At 38.8% G+C, this 23,036-nt stretch overlaps 1 protein-coding gene across 10 annotated transcripts in view; it reads left to right on the top strand.

Moving 5' to 3' along the window:
- The window catches only part of LOC149917797 (uncharacterized), a 75,376-nt gene that overhangs the window by 30,392 nt on the left and 21,948 nt on the right, over positions 1-23,036 (top strand). The window contains exon 3 of one of the 10 annotated variants that reach the window (XR_016466825.1): positions 16,933-17,011. The exons of 8 other annotated variants lie outside the window; for them this stretch is intronic. Coding sequence is in view for 1 of the 2 variants with exons in the window: in XM_090140818.1 (XP_089996944.1) it covers positions 16,937-17,011 (75 nt within the window). In the remaining variant the exon portion in view is untranslated. The remainder of the gene's footprint in view (positions 1-16,932; positions 17,012-23,036) is intronic. One more of the 10 variants, XM_090140818.1, reaches the window with a different exon arrangement.

Raw genomic sequence — 23,036 nt, forward strand, 5'->3', positions numbered from 1 at the left:
AGTCCCTCTGAGCTGTGGTGGCCGGCATCAAGGCTGGTGCTTGTCTGTCTGTTGGGGAGGAACAAAAATGAAGCAAACCACGTGCTAAAAGTATAAGAAGCAAACTTAAACATCAAAAAGGTACCAAAAACTCTGGGAGTCTCTTTTTCAAATCAGAAGCTCTGGATGCATGGTGAATGCAGACTTGGCTTCTTGTTTGAAGGAATCTCTGTAATAGCTTTGTTTTATTTATTTTTAAGTTAAGCAGCACTGCAGTGGAGACCTGGAGGATGTCTTCAAATAGTTGCTTAAGAAATGCGTTTGCCTACAAACAGTAAGCCTTAACGAAAATTAAACTTTGTGTATGTTTAGCTAAGGGTCCTCTGTGTGAGTATGTTTCTGGAGGGCGGAGGGGGGAAGATAAATCTGCCTGGTAGGTGTGATAGAGATTCCAAGCCCATGTGGGTAAGGGCCGTATGTAACTACCCTTCCATACCTAATTTGCCTTATTCTTGTTTCCAATAAATCAAAGTATTCTTTTGGGTGGCGAGAGCAGAAATTAGCACTGACAATTACAAGTATTATTCCTTTACATCCTTTGAAAAAAAAATCCAAATTTATAATGAAGGAGACAGCAAAGGAAAAAATTAAAACTTTGCTCTGCTGTTATTGGTATAGCTAGTCAGGGGGGTTATTGATATTAAGTGCATAATGCCTGCTGCAGCTGATAAAACAAAGATGAATTGCATGTTTCAATAACAGTCAATTCATATTGCTTTGTCCCAGGAACCTACCCCCATTACACGTAAGCAGGATCTAGCCTGTTGGCTTCATAAGGGCAATTCAAATGCATAAAACCTCCCAAGTTTAGGCTCAGCCCCAAGCAAACAAAAGTTTCCTGCACGTTCGGAACCAAAAAACAGGTTTAGGATGAATTTTTCATATGAATATAACCCCAGATAGGAAGAAAAAATAACTCCATTAGGTTAGCAGTGGAAGCTAAATGTTAAACAATGTTGGATCAGGAAAAAAAAATTGTCAGAGCAGCATACTGCCACTTTATCACTCTGTCATCTGTTAATATGGAAGTTATTAAATAATTATGAATTTTAAAAATAAATGTTAATCCTCTTTTTTATTTACTCCATAGTAACAGTCATATTTTCCTTCTTTAAAAAAAAATTGACATTAGAAATATAAAAAGCCTTTGCTGTTGAGAACAAAGGCTGGAGATATTTTTTTTTCTCCAATTAAACTATTGATTAACAATTTATTTACTTGTAACTTGGTGTTGACTACCCCAGACATTGCTTTTTATTTGATATTTTACTAGTTTTTTCTTTCTGGGCAGTTAATGAAACAAGTTTTCATTTCTGTATGATCCCCATCCACTATTTCTATGCGTGTGCCTAATATTTTCTTTAGAAACATCTTGTCTTTCAGATAAGAATTCCCCTCTGCAACTTTACATTTATATTTCAAAATAATAAATACTTTATACCGAAGTTCTCTTGTTTTGAGGAGTCACCTCTTTGGGAGAGTCTTTCCTGCAAGCTTGGGGATTCGGGTTCGAGGCTATAAACACTTCAGTACGTATGAGTAAGGCTAATTTTGTGAGTTGTCTAAGCCTGCAGGACTCCCCAGACAAGCATGTGTCTGCAGGCTTGGGACCTGCAGATATTTGGAAGGAGGAGAAGAAAAGGAAAGGCTATAGATGCTAAGTTTTATTTTTAATTACATATGCTTGCCAGGATCATCAAGAGATATAACACTATATTTCATGAAATTGGCGAGGTTGTTTGGGACACATTACACATAAATTAAACTGTTTGCTTAACTTTTTCTTATGATACCAAATTAACTTCAATACCTCATACCTTAATCAAATTTAATTATTGTGATTGTTAAACCCTTTGATTCTAATTTAGATAAATTTATAGCTAGCATTTCGACATCTAGAAATCTTCTGATTCAGTGATACTTGATTGAAAAATCTGTGAAGACAAGAATCTGTCTGAAACTGGTGTATGTTATTAGATTGTCAGCCATTTATTTCACATATATTTTAGAAATGATTTTTTATTTATATAGTTTTACTTACTGTGTATTTTACTCTACGTTTTCTTTGGATTAGTTTTTATTTTCCCCATCCCTTCTAAACTGCAGCCTCAAATTACAAACCTGAAGCTAAGAAAAAGTTACATGTCTGGCTCTTTATCCTGCTGCTGCTGAATTTAATGGGACTGGGATGAGTCTTAGAGATGAGTGGTATGGTATAAAAGCGGAAGGACATAGAAGCACAAAAAGAGTATTTCACAACTTGGAGAATATTTCTAACATTGTCAGAAGCTTCTGATGTGAGAGAGAAGGGTTTGGAGGACATAGTCAATGATTAATAAGAAGGCCATAAAAATCAGTGTTTCAGAAGCCATATTTGAAAGTATCACCAATAATACTTGTATTTGGGAGCTGGCAGTAAAATAAAAATATATATGTATTTTTTTTGTACAGTAGTGAAAGTTACGGAAAAAGATGAGGGTCAAATTCTGCTCTTGAGTATACTCATCTATTGTCTTTTGACATTGGAAAGGAAGATTTTAACATTTCACATCTGACTTGGAACCAAAGCAAAAAGACTATTTTCAGATGAATCTGGAGTGACTTCCAGATCAAAGGATCCCAAATTGATGTGCCAACATATAGAAATACGATTTCAGCAGTCAGCGAGAGCACTTTGGAGTCAAATGCCATAGTTCTCTAACTGTACACAGCTGATGACATGTGGAAATTTTGGCTCTTGAAAGAAAGAGAGAATTTGCTCAAATGTGAAATTTCATACTACAGACAGCTCTGTCTGCTGAAAGGAGACAGCAAGTACTCACCATCATTCCCTCTTCAAACTGCTTTGTAATGGCTGTGCTCCTCTGTCCTTTAAATATGACTGGCTCAAACGAATTGCTAGCACCTGTGTGCTCCTCCAGGCTCTACCAGCTTAGTCAGTGCAGCCCTGGACAAACATTCAACTTTCAAATGGTACAAGTATTTACAGGAGACTTTCAGCAAAATGGAGGCAGACAGAGTTTTTGATAGATCAGTCCTAGGCAGATGGTTACTGAATTATGGAGATTGGTGTTTTATGTTATGATGTGTTCACTTATTCCATTTTGTTCACTCCTTTTACAAGTGTAGCTCGGTGATCCTGTCTGAATGACGAGTTGCCCGTAGGTTCCGAAGATTCCTGTCTGGAAGAGTCATCTGTGCCCTCTCTGTTCTTAAAAATTTCTTGGGAGAGGAAAGAAACCAGTCTCCTGTGTCAGAAGGCTATGTACAAACAAAGTTAGAAAGGCTTTGGTGGATCTTCTCACACCACACCAACCAACCATAAACTATGTCATGGCAGATCTCAGCAATGTCAAGGCTTAGATTTTTTTGACTTTTTTTTTTTTTTTTTTTTTTTGGAGGACCTGGCTAAGCTGCCTGTGATGTTTCTTGGCCCTTTGTTGAATAATGTGGTTTTAAAATCCGTATTTTTTGTTTGTTTTCTGAAAACTTTATTTATAGCTATTGACATATGAACAGTCTTTCTTAAAAATAATAATAATCTGATCTAAAAGTTCTTTTCCCCTTACTGTCAATCAGGGTCAATGTCCTGAAGGCAGATGTCCCTGTTAACTCTCACCGGGGAAAAAAGAGAAAGGAACTTCTCCAGTGTGTCTTGTATACCTTAGCACCAGAAATAACAAAGCTGTTTTAGCACGTTTGTTTCATGCTTTTCTGCATGTTTTGAGGGCTGCTTCTCCTGCAGTTGGAACATTCATAACTTTGTCACCTATGTGAGTTCTCTGCTGAGTTCTCTTGCCCTCCAACCTGAGAAAGCTACTGGTTTCACTGATCTTGGTGAGCACTTGCTTCCATAAAACTTATGGGAACTTATTTATCATTGAGACCTGCAACCTAGTGCCAGGTTTGACTATGAGGTAGAAGTGCATCCAGCAGTTATTGAACACCCTGGCAATCACTTTCTATCTGTCTTTTGCACACATATACGTGCACGTGCACACACACAGCATGATCACAAGCCTTGTTGCCATAGGAAACCAGGCTAAAAACAAGCAAGGTCAGAAGGTGTGAGCTCATTGTTTTTCCTTTGCAGCTCCTTTTTAAAACTGCTAGCATGGGCTTTTTTATTCATTAGCCTGTATATGTTCTTGGCTTCTGGGTAATAGAAATCATAGCATGTGCTAGGCTCTATTCTGCATGGCGCTGATGACTGCAGTGGGGAATGTCTGGGAGCCATCTTTGTCGGGCCTTACCTCTTTCCTAGTCCTTCTCTTGTTGATTCAATAACTGTTCTTAGTGCTTTGGCTTGCAGATTTCCCTCCTGGTCCCATGCTTGTTGTTGAGAGCATCTCCTGTGATTGCTTTGATCTCACTGCAGAGTCTTGCCCACCCTAGAAAGAGGGGCAGCACCACAGGAGCAAGGGATGTTCTCAATTGGATTTCAGTGGGCTGCTGCTATTTGTGTAAAGGCCTGAAGCAGCCTTGCCGGTGCTTAAGTACCAAAGAAATCTCTAGTCTGGGTAGGACTAACTCAACCCCTATCACCTTTGCTTTATCATAAATATGCTTAGTGCATAATGACTGTTCTTTATATAGTATAGAGGTGTGTAGGTTGTCTGACCAGCCAGTCAGACCAGCCACCCCTCCAAACTGGTGTCTGGATGACAGTCAGAGAAGCTGGGTCTGGTGGCAGTCTGAGAAGTTGCTCTAAGTGTCAAACCCTCTCCTTTCCCCCCTGCAGACCACACTTTCTTACAGGCCCCTTTGAGATATTGCAGGCTGCAGAGCTGTCCCTGTGCGGAAACTAGAGGTTCTTTATCTTCAGGCAGTGATAACCTTGCTGGTTCTTTATATGTAGGTGGGTGCTTGAACTTCTTGCAAGGGTGTCGAGTGATGAGGCATTTAGCGGGATTAGTGACAGGAAACTGAGGGGTAAAAAAGCAGAAACAAATAAAAAACCAACTGTCTATGAAGTGCATCCTCTCTGTAGTTGGACAACCCTCGTTCCTTTTGACCAACGAGGTTGCTTGCAGAGCTTCCTTTGCCCTTTCAGTATGAATTGTTGCACTATCTTCGACTCTTTTCTAGCAAATACAATTATAAAATACAAACTATAATGGGAGGAATTCATCTGGTTATGAATGTATAAACCAGCTTAATTAGTGATAAAATAAAATAGATACTATTCTATCTATTTCATGTAAACATTAAATTAAGAAGCCTACAAATGGGCACAGTTATTTTGACATTTATCACGCGTGAATAAATCCAAGTTCTTATTTTCTTTATAACTATTTTAGAAATTCAGGAAAAGTAGGCCTATCTGGTTAGGACTTCCCGTGGTCTTCCACGGCAAGGGTTGATTTGTTCCTTGCTCGTTATTTTCCATGCCTTTACCCATACGTGCTCTTACAGAAGTTCTGCATTTGAGTTCTTACCAAGATTGTTGTTTCTGCTGTAAAATCAGAGAAATTTCAGTCTTGGAAAATATTTCTTCTTGTCCTGTCTGGATAGTCTCTCACAGTGGTGGATGGAAGTTGTGTTCTTAACTGTACACATCATTTGTCAGCAATTGACTTGCCTTCCACCTCTCCTTGGACTGACCAGCCTTTTGACCGAGTGATGACTGGAAACTCCAGTGGTATGCAGGTCACCCAAATCCTACTCTGTTTTGCTTCCTGGGTCTGTCAAAGCTGCAGTGGCAGAAAAGTACCTGAATCCTTTGGTGATAGCCTTTAACCACCTTCATTCTATTGGGCCTTCTAGGAACGCAAGTTGTTCTCTGCAGCAAGGGTTTACTGGAGAGGGGAAGTCTGCTAGTGTAGTGGTGGGAAACTCTAATGCTTCAAGTACTTTTGGCCACCATCAAGGGCAAGGAAAACCTATTTTTTGAAACACCTTTTCACCACTCGTCTCCCAGTTTCCCTTGAATCGTACTGCTGTCTTTACTGGTTGCATACATGTGGTTTGAGTTCCCTATGCTGAGCCATGAAACATTTGTAGTCTGGAAGCTGTGCTGATATTCTGGTTGATGTTATCGTAGCAGCAGAAAAAGGAGCCACTAGAATGCACTTATTTTCAGGAGCCATCTAGGAGATTAAAGTTGCCATAGAGTATATGCCTATCTCCCTGCATGTCTCTCAAACCCTTGGCACATAGCTTTAAAATCCTTAAAGAAAAGAGATCTGGCAGCTCATTGAGAGATATCTGAGAATTGGCACCAAGTATCTTGAGGGCTCATATCACCAGCTGTGTCCACGCTAGTAAATTAAACACACCTTGGACCACTCTCTGGCACTGAGGTCAACTGGCACAAGGTAGCCAGCTTCTATACGATTAAGCTCTCTTTGTACTCCACAATGGGACAGCCATAAGCAGAATGCCTTTTGAAAACAGTCCCTGGCTCACCCTAGCTCCCAGCACACACCTAGGAATCATCTGAGAGTGCTGTTTGGCCCACACCTTGCTATGCCAAGGATCTTCTAGATACTGAAGACCAGGTGCTACCAGTAGTGTCTCTGCACCACTGAATTTGTTAGGGTAGGTAATAACCAGTAGTCCTGCAGGCGGGTGAGCCTTTGTCACAGCAACAAGATGGAGTGGTGGATCCTTTCTGCGATGATTCCTTTATTTTCCAATTCCTTTGTCTTCTCTCTTAAACCTGAGGTTTTATTTTGGTTAATGCCGGAATGGCTTACTATTTTCAGCTTTTTAATAGTTTGCTGTTGTGATTGTATTTGATTGTGTTTGAAATTCTATCTCCCTGAGGATCGGGAAAGGGATTCTATAAATATTATTTGATTTAATTAATAAATGTCAGCTTCTTTCATAATGTAGTAGGCAAATGAGAATGTGTACTGGGAGAATGACCAGTAAGCTACACAGAGACATTTCTGTTTTCATTCCTGTGCCACATTCACCACAGACCTTGCGCAACTGTCGCCAGAGACTCTAATGCCACTACAGAGGACATAATCTATTATATAAACCTTTGCTCAAGCCCCAGGGTATTGAAGGCAGATAATAAACCACTTAATGTCTTCTCAGGTGTTTTTGTAGTTCATAACTTTCTACCGTGTTTGATAGAACCCCCATAATACAGACCCTCCTGATAGGATGCACTCGGTCAACAGATTTTTATTGATTTAAGTATTCAGATTCTTTGATCTCGTGTAGTCTCTTCAGCAGAAGAAAATCATGACTGTTTTCTGTCAGTATAATATTCCAAGATGCGTCTCCTTTCTAGCATGTCCTCTGTAGCATGATGGAAGCCCTGGCTGAAGTTGGCCAGGCATGTTTGTAGAGCTTCCCTGCACTGAATTGGACTGTCCATCTGCAGTGGTCAAGTGCTGGTGTGTTAGTGAGGGAGAGGCGTTTTCCTTTCGCTGATTATTTGGCTAACTGGGAATAATGAAAATTTCTTATTAATAACGTTTTACAAATCTGTGGGTGAAAATATAATTTGTTATAATCTGATTAAAACTTTTTATTTCATGTCCTGGAGCATATTATTGATGGTATAGCATCATGCAGATTCGTGGTAGTCCCTAAGAGTGTGGTTACATTTCAGAGTGGTGTATCTATTCCTAGGGCTGCGTTGGATAAGTAAATAAAATGGCTTTGTTATTTTTTGCTGTTCTAGGGCATCCTGTAGGCTGGTATTTGGGTGAGCTATTCGGTGGGCCAAATGCTGCTTACTCACAGGAGCTAGTCTGCTTGTCTCAATGACCTAGGAGAGCTGTTCCACTCAGAAAGCCAGGCTGTATTTTTACCGAGGCTCTTCCACTAACAGGGGTGCCACTGGATCCTGAGACCTGTGGGAAGCTCAGAAGATAGGGCACCAAGTTTGCTGTTTTTAAGGATTTATGAACAAATCGGTTCTTGAGGAACCAACTCAGTACACCCCGTATGGCATTAGGTAGTATTCATGGCTATGTCTCTTCCTCTGATGTGTGCAATGGGGCTTCTGTGGTCAGGAGTTGTATGTACATGGCAATTGAATTATGATGTTCTAAACTAGAAATTTTAGAGTTGTTTTAACAAATGTCCTATTCATCTGTACTATCTGGAAATGTATTCTGTCAATGGAGGTTAGAACATAAAGAGTGGTGAATGTTGAAGAAAACTGAACTTTTTTTTTTAAATATAATTATTTATTTTGATGGTAATTGAGTGGCAATTCCTTCACTTTCCACAAACATTAATTAGAGTGATATTCTGTAGAAAAAGTGTCACGTGTAATGATGCATTTATGCATCCATATGAATGCCTGAACTGGAAATCTGTGTGCTTTTCTTGTGGAAGCCTTTGATATGCTGTAAATTTCCCGCTCCAGGGTAAAAATATGGAGTCAGGTGATTTGGGTGACCAATAACCCCGTCATAAATACTAATTTATGAATGGGAAATCCATAAAACACACAAAGCAGTTTTAGTGGATGGCTAGTGAGCAATCTCATGGCCAGAAATGTTGGCAATTACTCATTCAATAATTTGTGAGAAAACATGTCTGCTCATTGACATTCTGGGGGAAGGAAAAAAAAAAAGACAAATCTCATAAACACAGTGTGGGAAATATCTTGCCAGTTAACATGAGATACAGGGGTCTACTTACAAATGTTTAGCCTTCTGATCTTCTGACAATCCTTATCAGATGAGGTCTTGGCTTGACGTACGGCCCCTACCAGTTCCCCTGAATGTAGAAGTGTAAGCCCAGAATTGTGGTGCAAGTTGGAAAAGTACCTACAGGGGTGATTTAGTCCCAGTATGAAAATTTGCAGCCAGCCTGTTTTCTTAAGCAGAGTTTCAAATTCTTATGCTGGGTCAGATTCAAAAAAGGCTGAAGCAAAATTCACTTAACTTTAAGCTAAGATTCACTTCAAAAAGCCATTAGGGGTCATGATAAGTATGTGAAAAAGGAGTTGTAAGTGATCATTCGTTTAAACACTTCTGCTGCTGACCACGGAAGGTCTGGAGGTAGATCCAGGAAAGTTGGTGGCCAGGCTTTATAACCTGTGCCTTTATAACCAGGCTGTTGGCAAGTCTGCATCGTTCCCTTCTTGTGGGCCATCCAGGGCAACAGTTCTCCCATGCTGCTCCTCTGCAACGTGCTTTGCAGGTTGAACATAACTAGATTTTCTGTGTCTCATTCTTCCTTTTGTCTCTTTGCTGAAACTGCCAATGAGGAAGGTCATTTGTAAGGGTATATTTTTTGTGATGTGGGTGTGGAAAATGAATTGACTGACAGATTCATTTCATGCAGAATATATGGATAGTGTTCTCAACTTGCATTCTGTATGCTCCTGCACAGTTTTCGGATTGGTAACCTAGCTGGCATAGTTACTTCCAATTTCTCTTTTTTCCAAGGTTACTCATACCATTTCAGCCTTATCTTACTAGTGACCAAACAATAGATTCCATCATGTATAGACAGGGAGCCCTTTGTTGTTGTTGTTGTTTTTTTTTAATGCAATTTGTTGACATGATTGATTGTTTTTAGTAATTTTCTATTTAAAATGCAGTTTTTAAAACACTCTAATACTAAAATTCCCTGGAGGCATTCAGGGCCAGGCTGGATGTGGCTCTGGGCAGCCTGGTCTGGTGGTTGGTGACCCTGCATGTAGCAGGAGGGTTGAAACTCGATGATCACTGAGGTCTTTTCAACCCAGGCCATTCTGTGATTCTATGATAAAATCATTTCATAATTTACTAAAACTTATTCCTGTTTTCAAGTATGCAGTGATCATACAAAAACATTTCCATTATAATGTTACGGTACATCAGCATTAAAATGAGCTTGTGTCACCTGCTAATCTATCAAAATATTCCAAAAGCAATTTACAACGTTAACAAATTTTGATTTTATATTTTATACAGTTAAGAAGTAGAGTGAATTCTGAAACCCTTCGAATTCAAGGCCATTTAAATGAAAATAGAAGCACATTCTGCCATAGGTACCTCAACAAATAAGTGTTTGTCAGTTGCATCTGTCTTATCATAGAAATAATAGTTAAGAGCGGAAAATGTGTAAAGTTGTTTCAAGATTTAGGTTTTGTTTAGAAATAAAAACAAATGAAGCTGAGTAAAGATATTTCATTAAACTTTTCCTTAAAATATACAGTGCTTTTGTTTATCTTTACGGATTTCAGCTTTCTCCTGAATTATTTACTACCCCAAACCAAAACAGGGCCTTTCTAGTACATAGTAATTAAAAAAATGAAAACTAGCAAGTAGTAGAAAATTAATCTTGTTCATTGTGGATTGGTGACCTGTACTGCAAAGCAGAAAGAAGATGATGACCCTAAAGTCAACGAGACTGAAAAGAGTGACAAAATTTATTACTTGATCACTGAAACTGTGAAGGAATCTGTGTTTTGAGGCAGCCATGTGCCTATAAGCACGTAATGATTCAACTTTTTTTTTTTTTTAAGCCTTCAGTGATGAGACTGAATTAAGCATTCCCTGAAACTCCAGTAGAGTTGATGTTGCTGGCCTGAAATATCCAACCTTTTGTTCTAGCCATTTGCTTTGCACTGCATGCATTAGTACACCTAGCCCTGTTATCAAGTGTCTCTCGTGTTCTGGCCCCATTCTTTTTTTTTTTTTTTTCTCAGTCAATGGGAATTACAATATAGATTTTTGTGAGAACAGGGTCTGGTCCTCTTTCTGAGGATTTCTTTCCTCAACAAAACAATAACTTTGCACCATGCCCGATTGGTTTCGGGAGGTTGTTTATGGTAGCTACTTGACTTCAACGGTGTTTTTGTATTTTCCTTTATTGTTGCTAATTTGAATTTATTTTAAAAAGGGGAATTAAATTACCCAGACAGAAAGATGTTGATGCAAATTTCCTAAATGCTAAGATAATAAGATTGAAATTAGGAGCATGTACACATTCTCAAGAAGCATCAAAAATACGTAACTACAATTTAAGAACCTTAGAAATATTTCAGTTTTAAGAGAAATATGGTTCCTTGACTTGCTTAGTTCAGACCTGTTTTTTAAGTGTCATCACCAAGGCTGAGAAGCTCAGTGCTTCCATAGTGATTCAGCTAGATTGGGTTGAACCCTTCCTGAAAACAGCATCCTACAACAGATTTCTCCCCATTTTCTTCAAGTGATCTCAAAGAGTCCTTAAACTGTGCACTGTGAGAATTAGGCTTCACAGTCCGTTCTGCCATATGTCTCATTGATATATCTCATTCTATCTGGAAATTTTGTGGGGGAGTTCAAACAACAAAACTCATGGAAAAGCTGAGGCTGGTAGTACTGTGCTCACGTCACACGTTCAAACATTTTACTTCTCAAGAAGCCTAAAGTCCATCACTTACTGAGACTAGCACTTTTTCACCAGTCTAATGCTACCATAATATAGTATATCTATTATTTATTAAAATTATTTTGTGTACAGCCGACAGTGCACATTCAACCTGAAGGATCCTGCAGCGCTTTAAAAACGACCTAGGTAGAGGAATTCCTTCCACACTGAAATGCCCAGGCTTAGAGGGTGGGCTGCAGCCAAGAAAATAATCAGCTTATAGCACACTGCATAATGTGTGTGAATTGCACAATGTGTGTAAGGATAATTCTGGCCAAAGGCATATCAGTACATCTCACAAATGCATCCTGCTGGAAAAGGCTAATATTTGAAGACTATAATAAAAAGCTAAAAACCTCAACAACATTGTTCACTGACAGTTAGTATGACCTCTTAAGTTTTTCTCTTTGTTTACATGTCCATGGATATACTTGTGTATGCATACATACAGGTGAAGCGTTAATTTATCATTGGAATCCCTAAAACTTGCCTATTTTCTCAAATCATTTCCTTTAAACGTGAGGTTTTAGTAACTGATTATAAAGGCAGCTGAAGAAACTTGCCTTACACATCTGAGAGGACAGTATACATCTATACTGCTTCATGATTCTGACTTAAAGCTTAACTTACCAGTCCATACACAGACTGTCTAGTGTAAACTGTGTGCTAGGCAGCATATACACATTTATTTTAGAAATGCTACAGCACCCGCTGCCTGTATCATGATACCAGTTTGGGCACCTCCAGATATTTTACTGACACTGAGGATTCATCCAGTTTAAATGAAACAAAAACAAACAAAACCACAACGACCGAAACCCCTGAAGCTTTTTTTTTTTTTTTTTTTCTCCCCTTTAACAAATGAGAAACTATCAACAAATTACTTGATAAGGTTTTACCAATGATGCATGATGAGTCATGAGTTATTCCTTACGTCAAAACTGAGTGCCATAACTGTATCTGCCAAGCTCTGTCTGGGTTTACTCTTCAGATTGTTCTTGGGAGTAAAGGCAGCCAGTTGTTCCAGGGCTGTATGATGCTACCTCAGTGGGAAACAATGCGTTTATCCCCAAGCAGTTTTAGCATTGGCTGATAGCTATAAGAACAGCATTGCTTGTGACAAACAACAGTGATACCAGAGTCTTCTACTGTAGAACCCTTTCTATTGGAGGTCTTCATTAAGTGCTCCAGGATCTCAAAGGGTGGGTGTAGGAGGAATAGGGGCATCATTAACCTTCATCTTTGCTGTAATTCTTGCTTTTCCAGACAGTCTAGAATTTAGCTTCTCTGAGGTGTTTCTTTTGCTTTCTCTTCTCCTTACATTCTTCCTATTGCCATCCTGACTCCCAGGATGCCTCTATTCTCAAAATAACTAACCCATCCCTTGGTTAATTTTGCTGCACAGATACTGTCTTTTTCTGCAGATTCCTCCCCAGGACAAATTTCTTCTGCAAGTCCTTCTAGAGGAGATCTACCAGAGAAATGTCAATGATAACAAGTTAAAAAAGATGATAAAATGACAAGGAGTACGTGGAACCAAACAGCGACTGCTGTCTGCCTTCCACAGAAAACCCTTGCACTTCTCACTCTATTTCTTTCTTTTCCTCATGCCCCCTAAAGTATGTTTTTAGATTAGTATAATGTAGAACCAGGTTTCTCCTGGTTTGGCCTGTGCTGGGATTTGTGTATATATGGCAGCACATCAGTAAGAATTGGAAAAGGATCGGCACAATTCCTTTAGCTTTAACTTCTGTGTACTAACCAATTATTTCATAATTTTTACTCCTCCATGCTTTGAATTTTCAAGTCAAATTGTTCATGACAAGGCTGCAGGTGGAAAGACAAGCTACTTTGGAATAAAGCTTGAAGTGGGGGAAGAAGATCTTTATAAATGCAATCTGAACGGTTATTATTTAATACCTGATATTTTTGCTTCTCTCATCCCACTTACTGCTGAAGGACACAAGCAGCTCATAAAGAGAAAGAGGCATACTTATGGGGAAAAATAGCTGTTTCTTTTCCTGAAAAATGGGGTCTTCTCTCTGGAATGTAAGTGCTGGTATGTACACGCTAAGTGTGCCTGCATTTATTGTTGCTGGTGTCTATGAAGCATTATGTGTACACAGTCTCTCTATGCAAGAAGGAAAAAAACACACACACAAAAAGATGATTCAAGCTCAGATAAGATTTCAGACTTTTGGAGGGACAGATAGACAGTTGTATGAGAACGTGTACAGAGGATGCAAATGCCTACGTAGTGTTTATACTGTCTGAACAAAAACATGCATGTGTTCCCTCTGTGTATGTACATGTATGCTTATTTTTTTTAAATACTTGTATGTGTTTATGTCACATAGGACATTACATGTGTGCTTTTTATTTTTATGTGTGACTGTGTGGATGTTTGTACAATCCATTTTAAAGTCTTTTCCAAGTATACATAAGGTGTAACTATAGCCATTTGTGTGGTCATCCATAATACACCTGCACTCATATAGACATGGTTAACCTGTTTCTGCCTGAGCTGGAGAGCTACTGTGTCTCCTTGCAGTGATGTGTTTGCTGTCATTTAACATATCCTCAGCGTACAGACTGGTAGCCACTGAGAGCTTATGAAAGTATCAGGTTCAGATATATATATGTGTGTGTGTGTATAACTGTTAAATAAATTTTGATGTATCAGGTCAGTAATATCCATATTGCACAAAACTTTGTCTTAAAGTCAGAATTATAACATTCTAAGAAAGGTGACCTTTGTTTTTTAAGGGAACGCAGAATATGGACAACACCAGCTATGATAGTTTTTGAAAGTTTGCCTCATGTTTAGAACTAAGGAATCTTTATATTTCTGACCCCAGGCTTGGAAATTGCATCTCACGTACATGTTTTACAGGCTCTTTGTAGCTGTCTGGTGAGAAAAAGTAACTGACCGTGTCTGCCAGTGGTTCTGTCTAGTGCTTTGTTAAATGAAACAACTTTCCTGAGGATCTCCCTGAGAGAACTTCATACAATTTGCTATAACAATATTAATAGTTTTGTAATGGTAGCAGGAAAAAAAACAAAAATCGGTCTCCAGCACCTTGAATAAAAGTAGAATTCTGGTCTTCCATTGCTTCATCTAATCATTTAGATGTATACAAAGCAAGTGTAGACTCTCAGGTGTAAAAACAGATGTAAGCACTCTGTTTTGCCTGTACTTTTCTCTTCTGAGTCTTGAGACAGGATCCCCTAGCATATAACAGAGTACCAGTGGGGTGGAGTAACTACACTTTGCTTCTGCAAAAGGGGCAAGACAATTAGGGTGTAGGGGCCTATCCAGCTTCCCTTGAAGTAAATGGGAGCTGGTTGAAACCTAAATCTCTAGTTACAGTGGGGTAGTAGTCTATCAGAATTCCCACTGAAGCAAAAGGGAGCTGAATCAAGCCCAAGACTCTAATCACATTTTTTCTTGACACATTTGTTCATATATTTTGCTTAGTCTGGCTCATCTTTACATTGTTTTGTAATTGTTACGATGGGATTAGTGGCTATTACATAACCAATTTCTGAATGATATCAGTTGTTCCTGCTCTCCAGTGTCACTGATGTATGTCAGAGAAGTTTATGTATTCTGGTGAACGTGGCAAAAGATTCATGAATTTTTCTAATGATGTTTTTGTTACGGATAGAGGCATATACCTTTCCTTCAGAGAGCCATGCTATTTTTCCATGTGCAGAAGACATTAAAGAGTAAGGCCATTCCAGGATTTCTTTTTCTCCTTTTTTTTTCATTCTAACATTCTTAGCAATCCCTTGAAACGTGCAGTGTAAGGACTAGATTCATCTAAAGAATTTCATAAGAGAACATTACTATGTAATAGATAGGTTTTATTTGGAGGAATTTTCCATGATCCCTGTGCTTTTGGGACACGTTTGCTCAGTTTGTTCAATGCCAAAGTTATTCCTCCTCACCCTTTTGAGGTTAGCTCTGCAGTGGGATCAGCATGTTCCCTAAACTTTGGATGCTTGGTTTTCCTTCCCCACTTGAATCCAACCCTCAGAAATCAATGTTCTATAATAAGTGAGTATTCTGTAGTAAGAGAGTTGCAACTTATACCAGGCAAGTTGTGTACTCGTCCTTCTAGTGCTATACCAACTGCACAATGCTGGCAGTATTAAAATGGAGGGCTGTGCAGAGGCCGTGGTATGCAATGGCAGTTCTCACTGATGACAGTAGGAGCTGCATGTGTCCATCTAGGCAGAACACCGGGTAGATGACGTCAGCGTGGCTCATAAGGCATCAAACTAGGAAAGACGTGCTGGAGCAAGGGGCATTTCTGCATTCGTTCTTCGTGACATAGTTTTACTTAGCTGCTCATTAATAATATCCTGAGACATGTGGGCACTGATTTATTTTGGAGTTTTTATTGATTTGTCCTAATCTGTACTTCTAATTTGTGACCTTAAAAAGTAAGCTGGAAATCAGGGAGAGGTTTTACACAAAGTGGGTGTAGAGATCGGGAACATCTTTCTTTGAGGTACAAGGAAATTAACTATGGATTTTGATTACTTAATGAAAGGAATTATAGAACAAGAATGTCCAGAATAGGACTTGACTTAGCCACACAGGAAATCCCATCTACCAAAAATTCCCCTTTGTCTACCTGGGGAGCTGCGAAGGGGATAGCTATCGACTCTCTATAGACATGATGAATATATGTATTTATTTATTGAACGTCAACCAATTTGGACGTGTTTTGTTTTCAATTAATACCTTTTTGTCTACAGCAGAGGTAAAGAGGCTTTGAACCAAATAGTAAAAGACATATTTGTCAATTAAACTGTACAAGAGATGTATCGATAAGTGACTTTCAGTTACAAAGATAGAAAGTCCAAGTAACCTCAGTCACTTCATTGGAGCCATTCAAGGCTTAAACTGACAGAAAGAGAAGGAAGGAATATCTTCCTCACTGCATCCCTTTTTTGCCAGTTAGAATAACGCAGCCTCAACATGTATCTCCTACATCCAGTAAGAAAAATGATTTTCTTTCCAATTGAGCAGTATTTTTATGTTCGGCCCACTTGACGTATTCTCTGTCAAATAAGGATTTTTTGATGAACTTATGAGCCTACTTTGTGATGTTTGCAATACGCACATTAAAATCCATAGAGCCACATCACATTGAAGACCGAACTTGCAGGAAAGGAATGTCTGCTTAAGAACAAACAAGATGAAATAATTCCTGATAAATACAAAATGTTTAAAAATACATTGGGCAGTCCAGCTTAAAAACTGATTTGTTTCTTGTATATGTAATGAAGATTAGTTAGAAATATTTACGTGATTCTTTAAAAACAGAACAGCAGGGCTCTTTGGGGCAATCGGTGCTCACTGCCCTGGGCTGCAGGGAGCCTGGGAGGATGGGAAGGGCTGAGCTGACTGGTCCAGCCTGAGGCATCAAAAATCACTTTCTTTAGCAGTTCAGTGTGCTATTGGTAACAAAGGTAAGGAGGTTCTTTAAAACATGTATTTAAATTAATGTTGCTCTTGAAAAAAAGAACACAATACTAAAATCCCTGTCAAATCCATTTTAAAAGATAGGTTCTGTTTTGCCATGAGAGTGGAAGTCATGTACTGGATGGGGAGACAGTTTCATCAGGGAGAGGTGGCGTAAAGGTAAGCAGGTCTTCTCTGTACATCTTTAAATGCAAGGTGCCCCTACACACACACCTTCTCAGCAGGTGCAAAGGGATTTGCAGCTCCAACCAGTGCAGTCGTTGGCATTTTGGATGGGCTTAGAGTGTTGGCTCTGAGAGCCAGTGCAAGAAGGAGAAAGTGCAAGTCGTTCAGTGGGGCAATCCTAAGCAAGCACCCTGACTGTGCATCAATTAGCAGCTATGCACATCCTTATCAGTAATATCAACATACAGGTTAAATAGTAAATGTGTTAGTAAAAACCTCTCTCCTGTTATCGTAAACCTGGGGGAAATAAAACAAGTAAAGTATGCACATGCATTTTGCATATGTGTATGCAAAAGGATTTTATTTATTTATTTATTTATTTTTTGCTTTTTTGAAGGAGTGCGTGTGAAGAAAACCCCTTGAGCTTAAATTTAAGAAAAAGATGTCCACAAGTAGTAATAGTCAAAACAAAACAACAATGAAAGACTTTACGTAGATCTCTAGTTCATTTTAACCTGGGGAAAAAGGATTCTTCTGATTCTTGTGCCAGGTGCTGACAGGCAGCCATCACTGCACAGGTTTGGGTGGGGATCTGAAGGGACCGTGCTGCCCTCGGCACAGAGGGATTCCTGTTCAAGCCCAGCTTACATCACAGAGTTAGGTGGTAGGTTCTCAGAAGGGTCATTACCCACATTTTAGCCCCCAAGGTCTGAAAATCAAAGTACATTTTGCTGCCTTTCATGGTGACCTTGGTATACAGGAAAATTTCATAATTACAGATCTTTGTGCTCCAGTATGAAGTGGTGATGATTCTATACTAGGCAGGCTGAAGTCCAACTCTGTGTGTCTTGTACAGGTATTTTGGCAGTATTGACAAAAGTACACACAATGTACCTGAATCCTTGCTGCAGATACATGAGAGCAACTACTAAAATGCTCACAGCTGCAGATGATCACATCAGTATTTTTGGCTTCAGTTTGTCAGGAAAACTTGGAGATCTAGGCTCTTAAAATGGCTGAAAGTTTTCCACTGTGGGTCAGTGGCTTGTGCCATATAACTTCAGTTTAACAGACTGTGCTTGTGTGCGGGGAGTTGAATGCATGTGAGAGGCATGGGTGGTTTTTGCATCACCTTTCTAGAAGATGCAGCCCACAGCTAACAGAGCAAGAGACTAATTACTGAGCAGCTGCTGACCTCAGGGGATCTCAGTATATCCTTGCTTATGTGATTGGGTCCCGAGAGGACATTGTAGAAGTTGTACATTGGGGTTTCAAATGTTAGTGTCTTTTTTTTTTTTTTTTTTTTAATAACTCGCTAATGCTATTGCATTTAGCAGGAAAGATAAAGGTGTATAAAAATGATGCTTGCTGCTCAATGCAGAATGTTGTAGCTTTTTAAAAGGTAGATCCTACCTCTTGTCCTGTCCACACAGTCCTCCGGCAGGCAGCTTTCCTGAAGGGCTTTTTTGTAGGTGAAGACACAAGAGCATGGAAAAGGTGAGATAACTTGAGTCAGGGAGAACTACAAACAAAGAGCCCTCCCACTGGGAACAGGTTGAACTGTAAGCATTAGATTCCAGTTAGGCTCTTAAAAAAGAAATTCTGGGATTAAGATGTTGGTTAACCCTTTGGAATTGGGGCTTTTTAAAAAGGAGAGCGGGTTTTGTAGGGAAGCACTAAGAAGTTAGGATTTTAGATGAAAGGGCTAGGAAAGGGTAAAATCAGCAACCCCACAGGCTGTAACACATTTAAAGTGCTCTTTAAAGCACTGTTAACTCTTCCCATACATTGTGATAGCTACCTCCCATCTATAAAAACACCCTATCTACTTTAAATAATGGTCCTTATTAATGATAATGGGCTCAGATCATAAAAAATTGTTTTGTTTGCAATGACAGAAATATTAAAAATCACCAGAATACCACTAATTTCAATTTATTATTAACGCATTTATTTATCTTTTAGAAATAAAAAATAGAAAAACTTATTAATTACACTTAAAGTAAGATTCCCATCTCGTTTAAATAAAAGTTTGTTATACATTTAGTCTGAACTTGTAGATGCCATGTTTTAATGTAGGGAGACATTTTGTGGATGAAAGAGGGGCAGGTCTGAGCAGAAATGTTAGCAGAGCTTTATTTCTGGCAACAGCTCTGCAGAAGGACATGAGGTGTGTTCTCCTACAGGGTGTGCAGTCCCTGTTCCTGCTCTGTGGAAGCACTGCCATCTGGGTGGGTCAGGCCCATAAGCACCTTTGTCACTTCAGGTGGAGCCATTGGATTCCCAAACAAACCCCATTAACCCTTCCCTGCCCAGCACATTCTTTGCGAATTACTTTGGCAGCAATGTGAAGCATCAGCAGTTGAAAGTTTTTCCAGCTTGGTTTGGTTAGTCTTTATCCTGAATTAACTTGTTTTGTTTTGGAGAAGGTAAAGGAGTTTTCACCAATTTCACCTCTTCCCACCCCTGTTCAGTACTTTTTGTATTTGCTGGAAATACTTCTTGCCAGTTAACTTTTTCTTTTTTTGAGGTGAAGGGAGCGCTGCATATCAGCATAGAGAGCAGAGGCATCAAGAGCTCAAGCACAATAGATGGAACCACTAATTTTTCAGAACTATACGCTGGCATCAATGTGCACAAAGATGGCCCGAACCTGAGCAACCTTCTGCACACCTCTGCTGCCCTCTGACACGCTCAGGTTTGGAAGCTGGGGGCAGACCCCTCAGTCTGCTTTAGCTGGGCCTGCGCCTCGTCCTGGAGAAGGGCTGCGACAGGCTGTGCTGGGCTGGTGGCCGCAGGCATGCTGTGCTGGTCCTGCTCTGCACCTGTCCCCTGCCTGGGCCACAGGCATTCACCTGGGGCTCGACTGTGCTGCATACCAAAGGAGCTCATACATCCCGGGGGCTGAATCTAAACAGTGGCATCCAAAAGTTGTCCAGTTAAATAGCCACCGTAAACGTTAGAGCTAAAGGTGCACTCTGCTCTCATACTGAAAAGTGAGGATTCTGTACTTACTACTTGGAGGCTAAATGCCCCAAGCCGTAGTGAGCATCCATATGCATGCATGAAAATAATCTGAAGGAACACCAGTGTGGGTCAGGATTATTCTGAGGGGTCCACGTTGGTGTAATACAGCCCCAGCAGAACGCCCAGTGGTAATGCTGCAGCACTTCTGCTTGTAACACCTGCCCCTGGCAGCTGAGTTTCCAAAGCAGTAAATCACAAGTAAAGGTTAAAACACGTAAGTGTGTGTTTCAAAATGCAGTATAGGTCAGACAATATTAGGTATTTTAGAGGAACTAAAAACCAAGTTATTAAAGAGTTCTCTAGCTGTAGGTATGCATGGGTTGCTTCCCTTGGATATTTGGAATCTGCTACAATCAGTTTTACTAAAAATCAAAACCTCCAGGACCAGCAGATTGAATCTTTGTATAAATAGAATGTTGCAAAATACTTGGGGTTTTTTGTTTGTCTGTTTGTTTATTTTAGGGAATGAAAATTGTGATGAGATTTGTAACAATAATTTGCAAATTTAACTTGAAAAACAGCTTTCTTTTCCAGATGAGGGAAAACCAGGATTAGCCAGAGCTTTCAGAGAAGGTAACTATATCAGCTCCCAGAGCTGCTTGGATAACATCCTGCCTACCACCACCATTATTTTCACATAATAATAAAAAACATATTTTTGATTGTAAGAGACATTTTCTAAATGTCCTTTGACCTCCACAGTTAACCTAGGCAAAATACCTACAGCCCTTAAATCTGCTGTCCGAAGTTTCTTTTGTCTGGAGAGACAAAGGGGGAAAGAGGGGAGGAATTAGGCACCCTTAGCCTTTGTTTATGTGGTATGTTGTGAAAGATGGACTTAGAGAAATGGGTTTTCTTAATTATCTAGGATTCAGACTTTAGGGAAGTTAAAAATAAAAATAGATTAACATTTAGGAAAAACACTATAGGACTGCAGCCATCAGGCAGATAATTTGAGTGGGCAGCTTGTTTTAAGGGAATATTTATACTAAACAGCATCCAGTTGAAAAATCAGTTTCTGGGAAGATATTTTCTTTGATTATATTCTGTGAAGTTAGACTCATAATAGCCAAAGTACTACGCAGTATGCAGCTAAATATAAAACAAAGTAAGCTCCATTATCTAATATAGACATAAATATAAGTATTTGTGACATCTATTTAGAGCAGGGGTGGGGTGTTTTGTACCTTAATATACAGAAGGAAAAGCTGCAGAGGGAATACTTCAGCCAAAATTTCAACCAAATTTTTTTTTTCCTTTTGCTGGATTAATTTCCTTACAGGAATAAAAAAGATGTGAATTATCAGCTACTTCCAAAGAGTAAGTATATCCAGTGAGTAACAAATTCAGAAGGCAAAAGTTGGGAGGCAATTGGATTTTAAATTCCTGTGGCAGACCCCACTCCCCTGAAATCAGTGGTAAAACTCCCTTCGATTTCAAAGGGAGCTGAATTTCTTGTCAGCATTTGAAATATAATGTATTAACTTTTCAGGATTTTGCTGAAGAATAGAAATTCACTGCCTCTTTAAAAACAAAGCAACAAAAATGTTGCATTAAAATCTAAATAGCAAATACTGCATAAAGATTTCAGGTATCTGCTATTAACATATATCAGCATTAACAAATTATCAGCTGATATGCTGATATCAGCTGATAATTCGATAGAAAGGATGCCATCCTATTTGTTTACTGTTTTTGAGTGATTTTTAGGATTTGGATGTTTTCAGTTTTCCTTCTAACTTGTTCAGGATCTGAGTTAAATAAATAAATAAATAAAAGCCCTGCCATTGCAGAACAAATCCTGAAACAGGTTTTGGCAATTAGAAGAAAGATGATAAAGCTACTAAGTCTAAAACTTAGTTACCTAAGGATTGACATTTTAATGTTAGCAGTAGAAAATGAAGGAGAGAGATTTTTGCATCAAGAAAGAACTTCTTTTAGTAAAATATACAAATTTGATCTTTCAGACCTTAAAAAAAATGTATTTGTGAGTCTGAATTTGCAATTTAGTAAATACATTGTTCCAAATAGCAGGGAGAAAGGATCTTCAAAGGGGGGGAAATGCTGGGGTTGAAACCCACTATTTGGATAAAGAGAAAATATTTTGATAAGGGCAGACAGAATAAACATAAGGGTTTATTACTATCCTGTGGCTTCCAGTTCTGCACACTAATTCATATGACTTAAAAACTAAAATATTAGAAATATTTCTCATCCTTACCAAATATATTTCTATAGAAAATGTGTGAGTTTTTTTTTCATTATTCTGAAAATTTCTCCTGACTTTTCTTTGGAGGAACGAAAAGAATCAGTGAATTTGATCAAAATTCACAAATGTTCCTTCTCTTGAGGCAGATTTTTACTTCAAAATTATTACTAGAAAATTATTTAAACCATTTTTTATTCCAAATTAATTTATGTAAGAAGCTTTTGGAAAGTTATAATACTGTCTTTCTTACAACTGACTGCAGCTGGAATACAGCCCTCTCTCAAATCAAATACTGTACATAATAATTAACAAAACACATGGATGTAGATACAGTTACAATTATTAGGAACATTAATTTGCTTTATTTAATCTTGGTGGGGGGTTTGCTCTTTTGTAAGGCTTTGGAGCAGTTAGCCATGAAAATAAATAGAGATGAAAAAGATCTATTTCAAACTTACCTTAAAAAACTTCAGAAATGTTTCTAAATGTGATTCGATATATTTTTTCCCCTGCTATGTGTAGGTTATTTATAAACCTTCTTACGATAAAAGATTTCTATTTTTAGATAGTTCATATTTCATTAAACTGCCTGAGCCGTCGGGGTTACATCGCATTTGTTTGTGAGTTCAGCTGAGACTTATTTAACAGAGCAATGAGCTATAGGAGTATTCTGTATAGAAGTTGTATCCAAATAATACCACTTCAAATAATTAATGTATGTCAGCAGTCCCATACTGATCTGTGTCTGAAAACTGTCTATTCAATTTCTATTTCATAATCTTG

Source organism: Phasianus colchicus, chromosome 5, assembly GCF_987193195.1.
Source record: "Phasianus colchicus chromosome 5, bPhaCol1.hap1.1, whole genome shotgun sequence".
In the NCBI taxonomy this organism is placed as follows: domain Eukaryota; kingdom Metazoa; phylum Chordata; class Aves; order Galliformes; family Phasianidae; genus Phasianus; species Phasianus colchicus.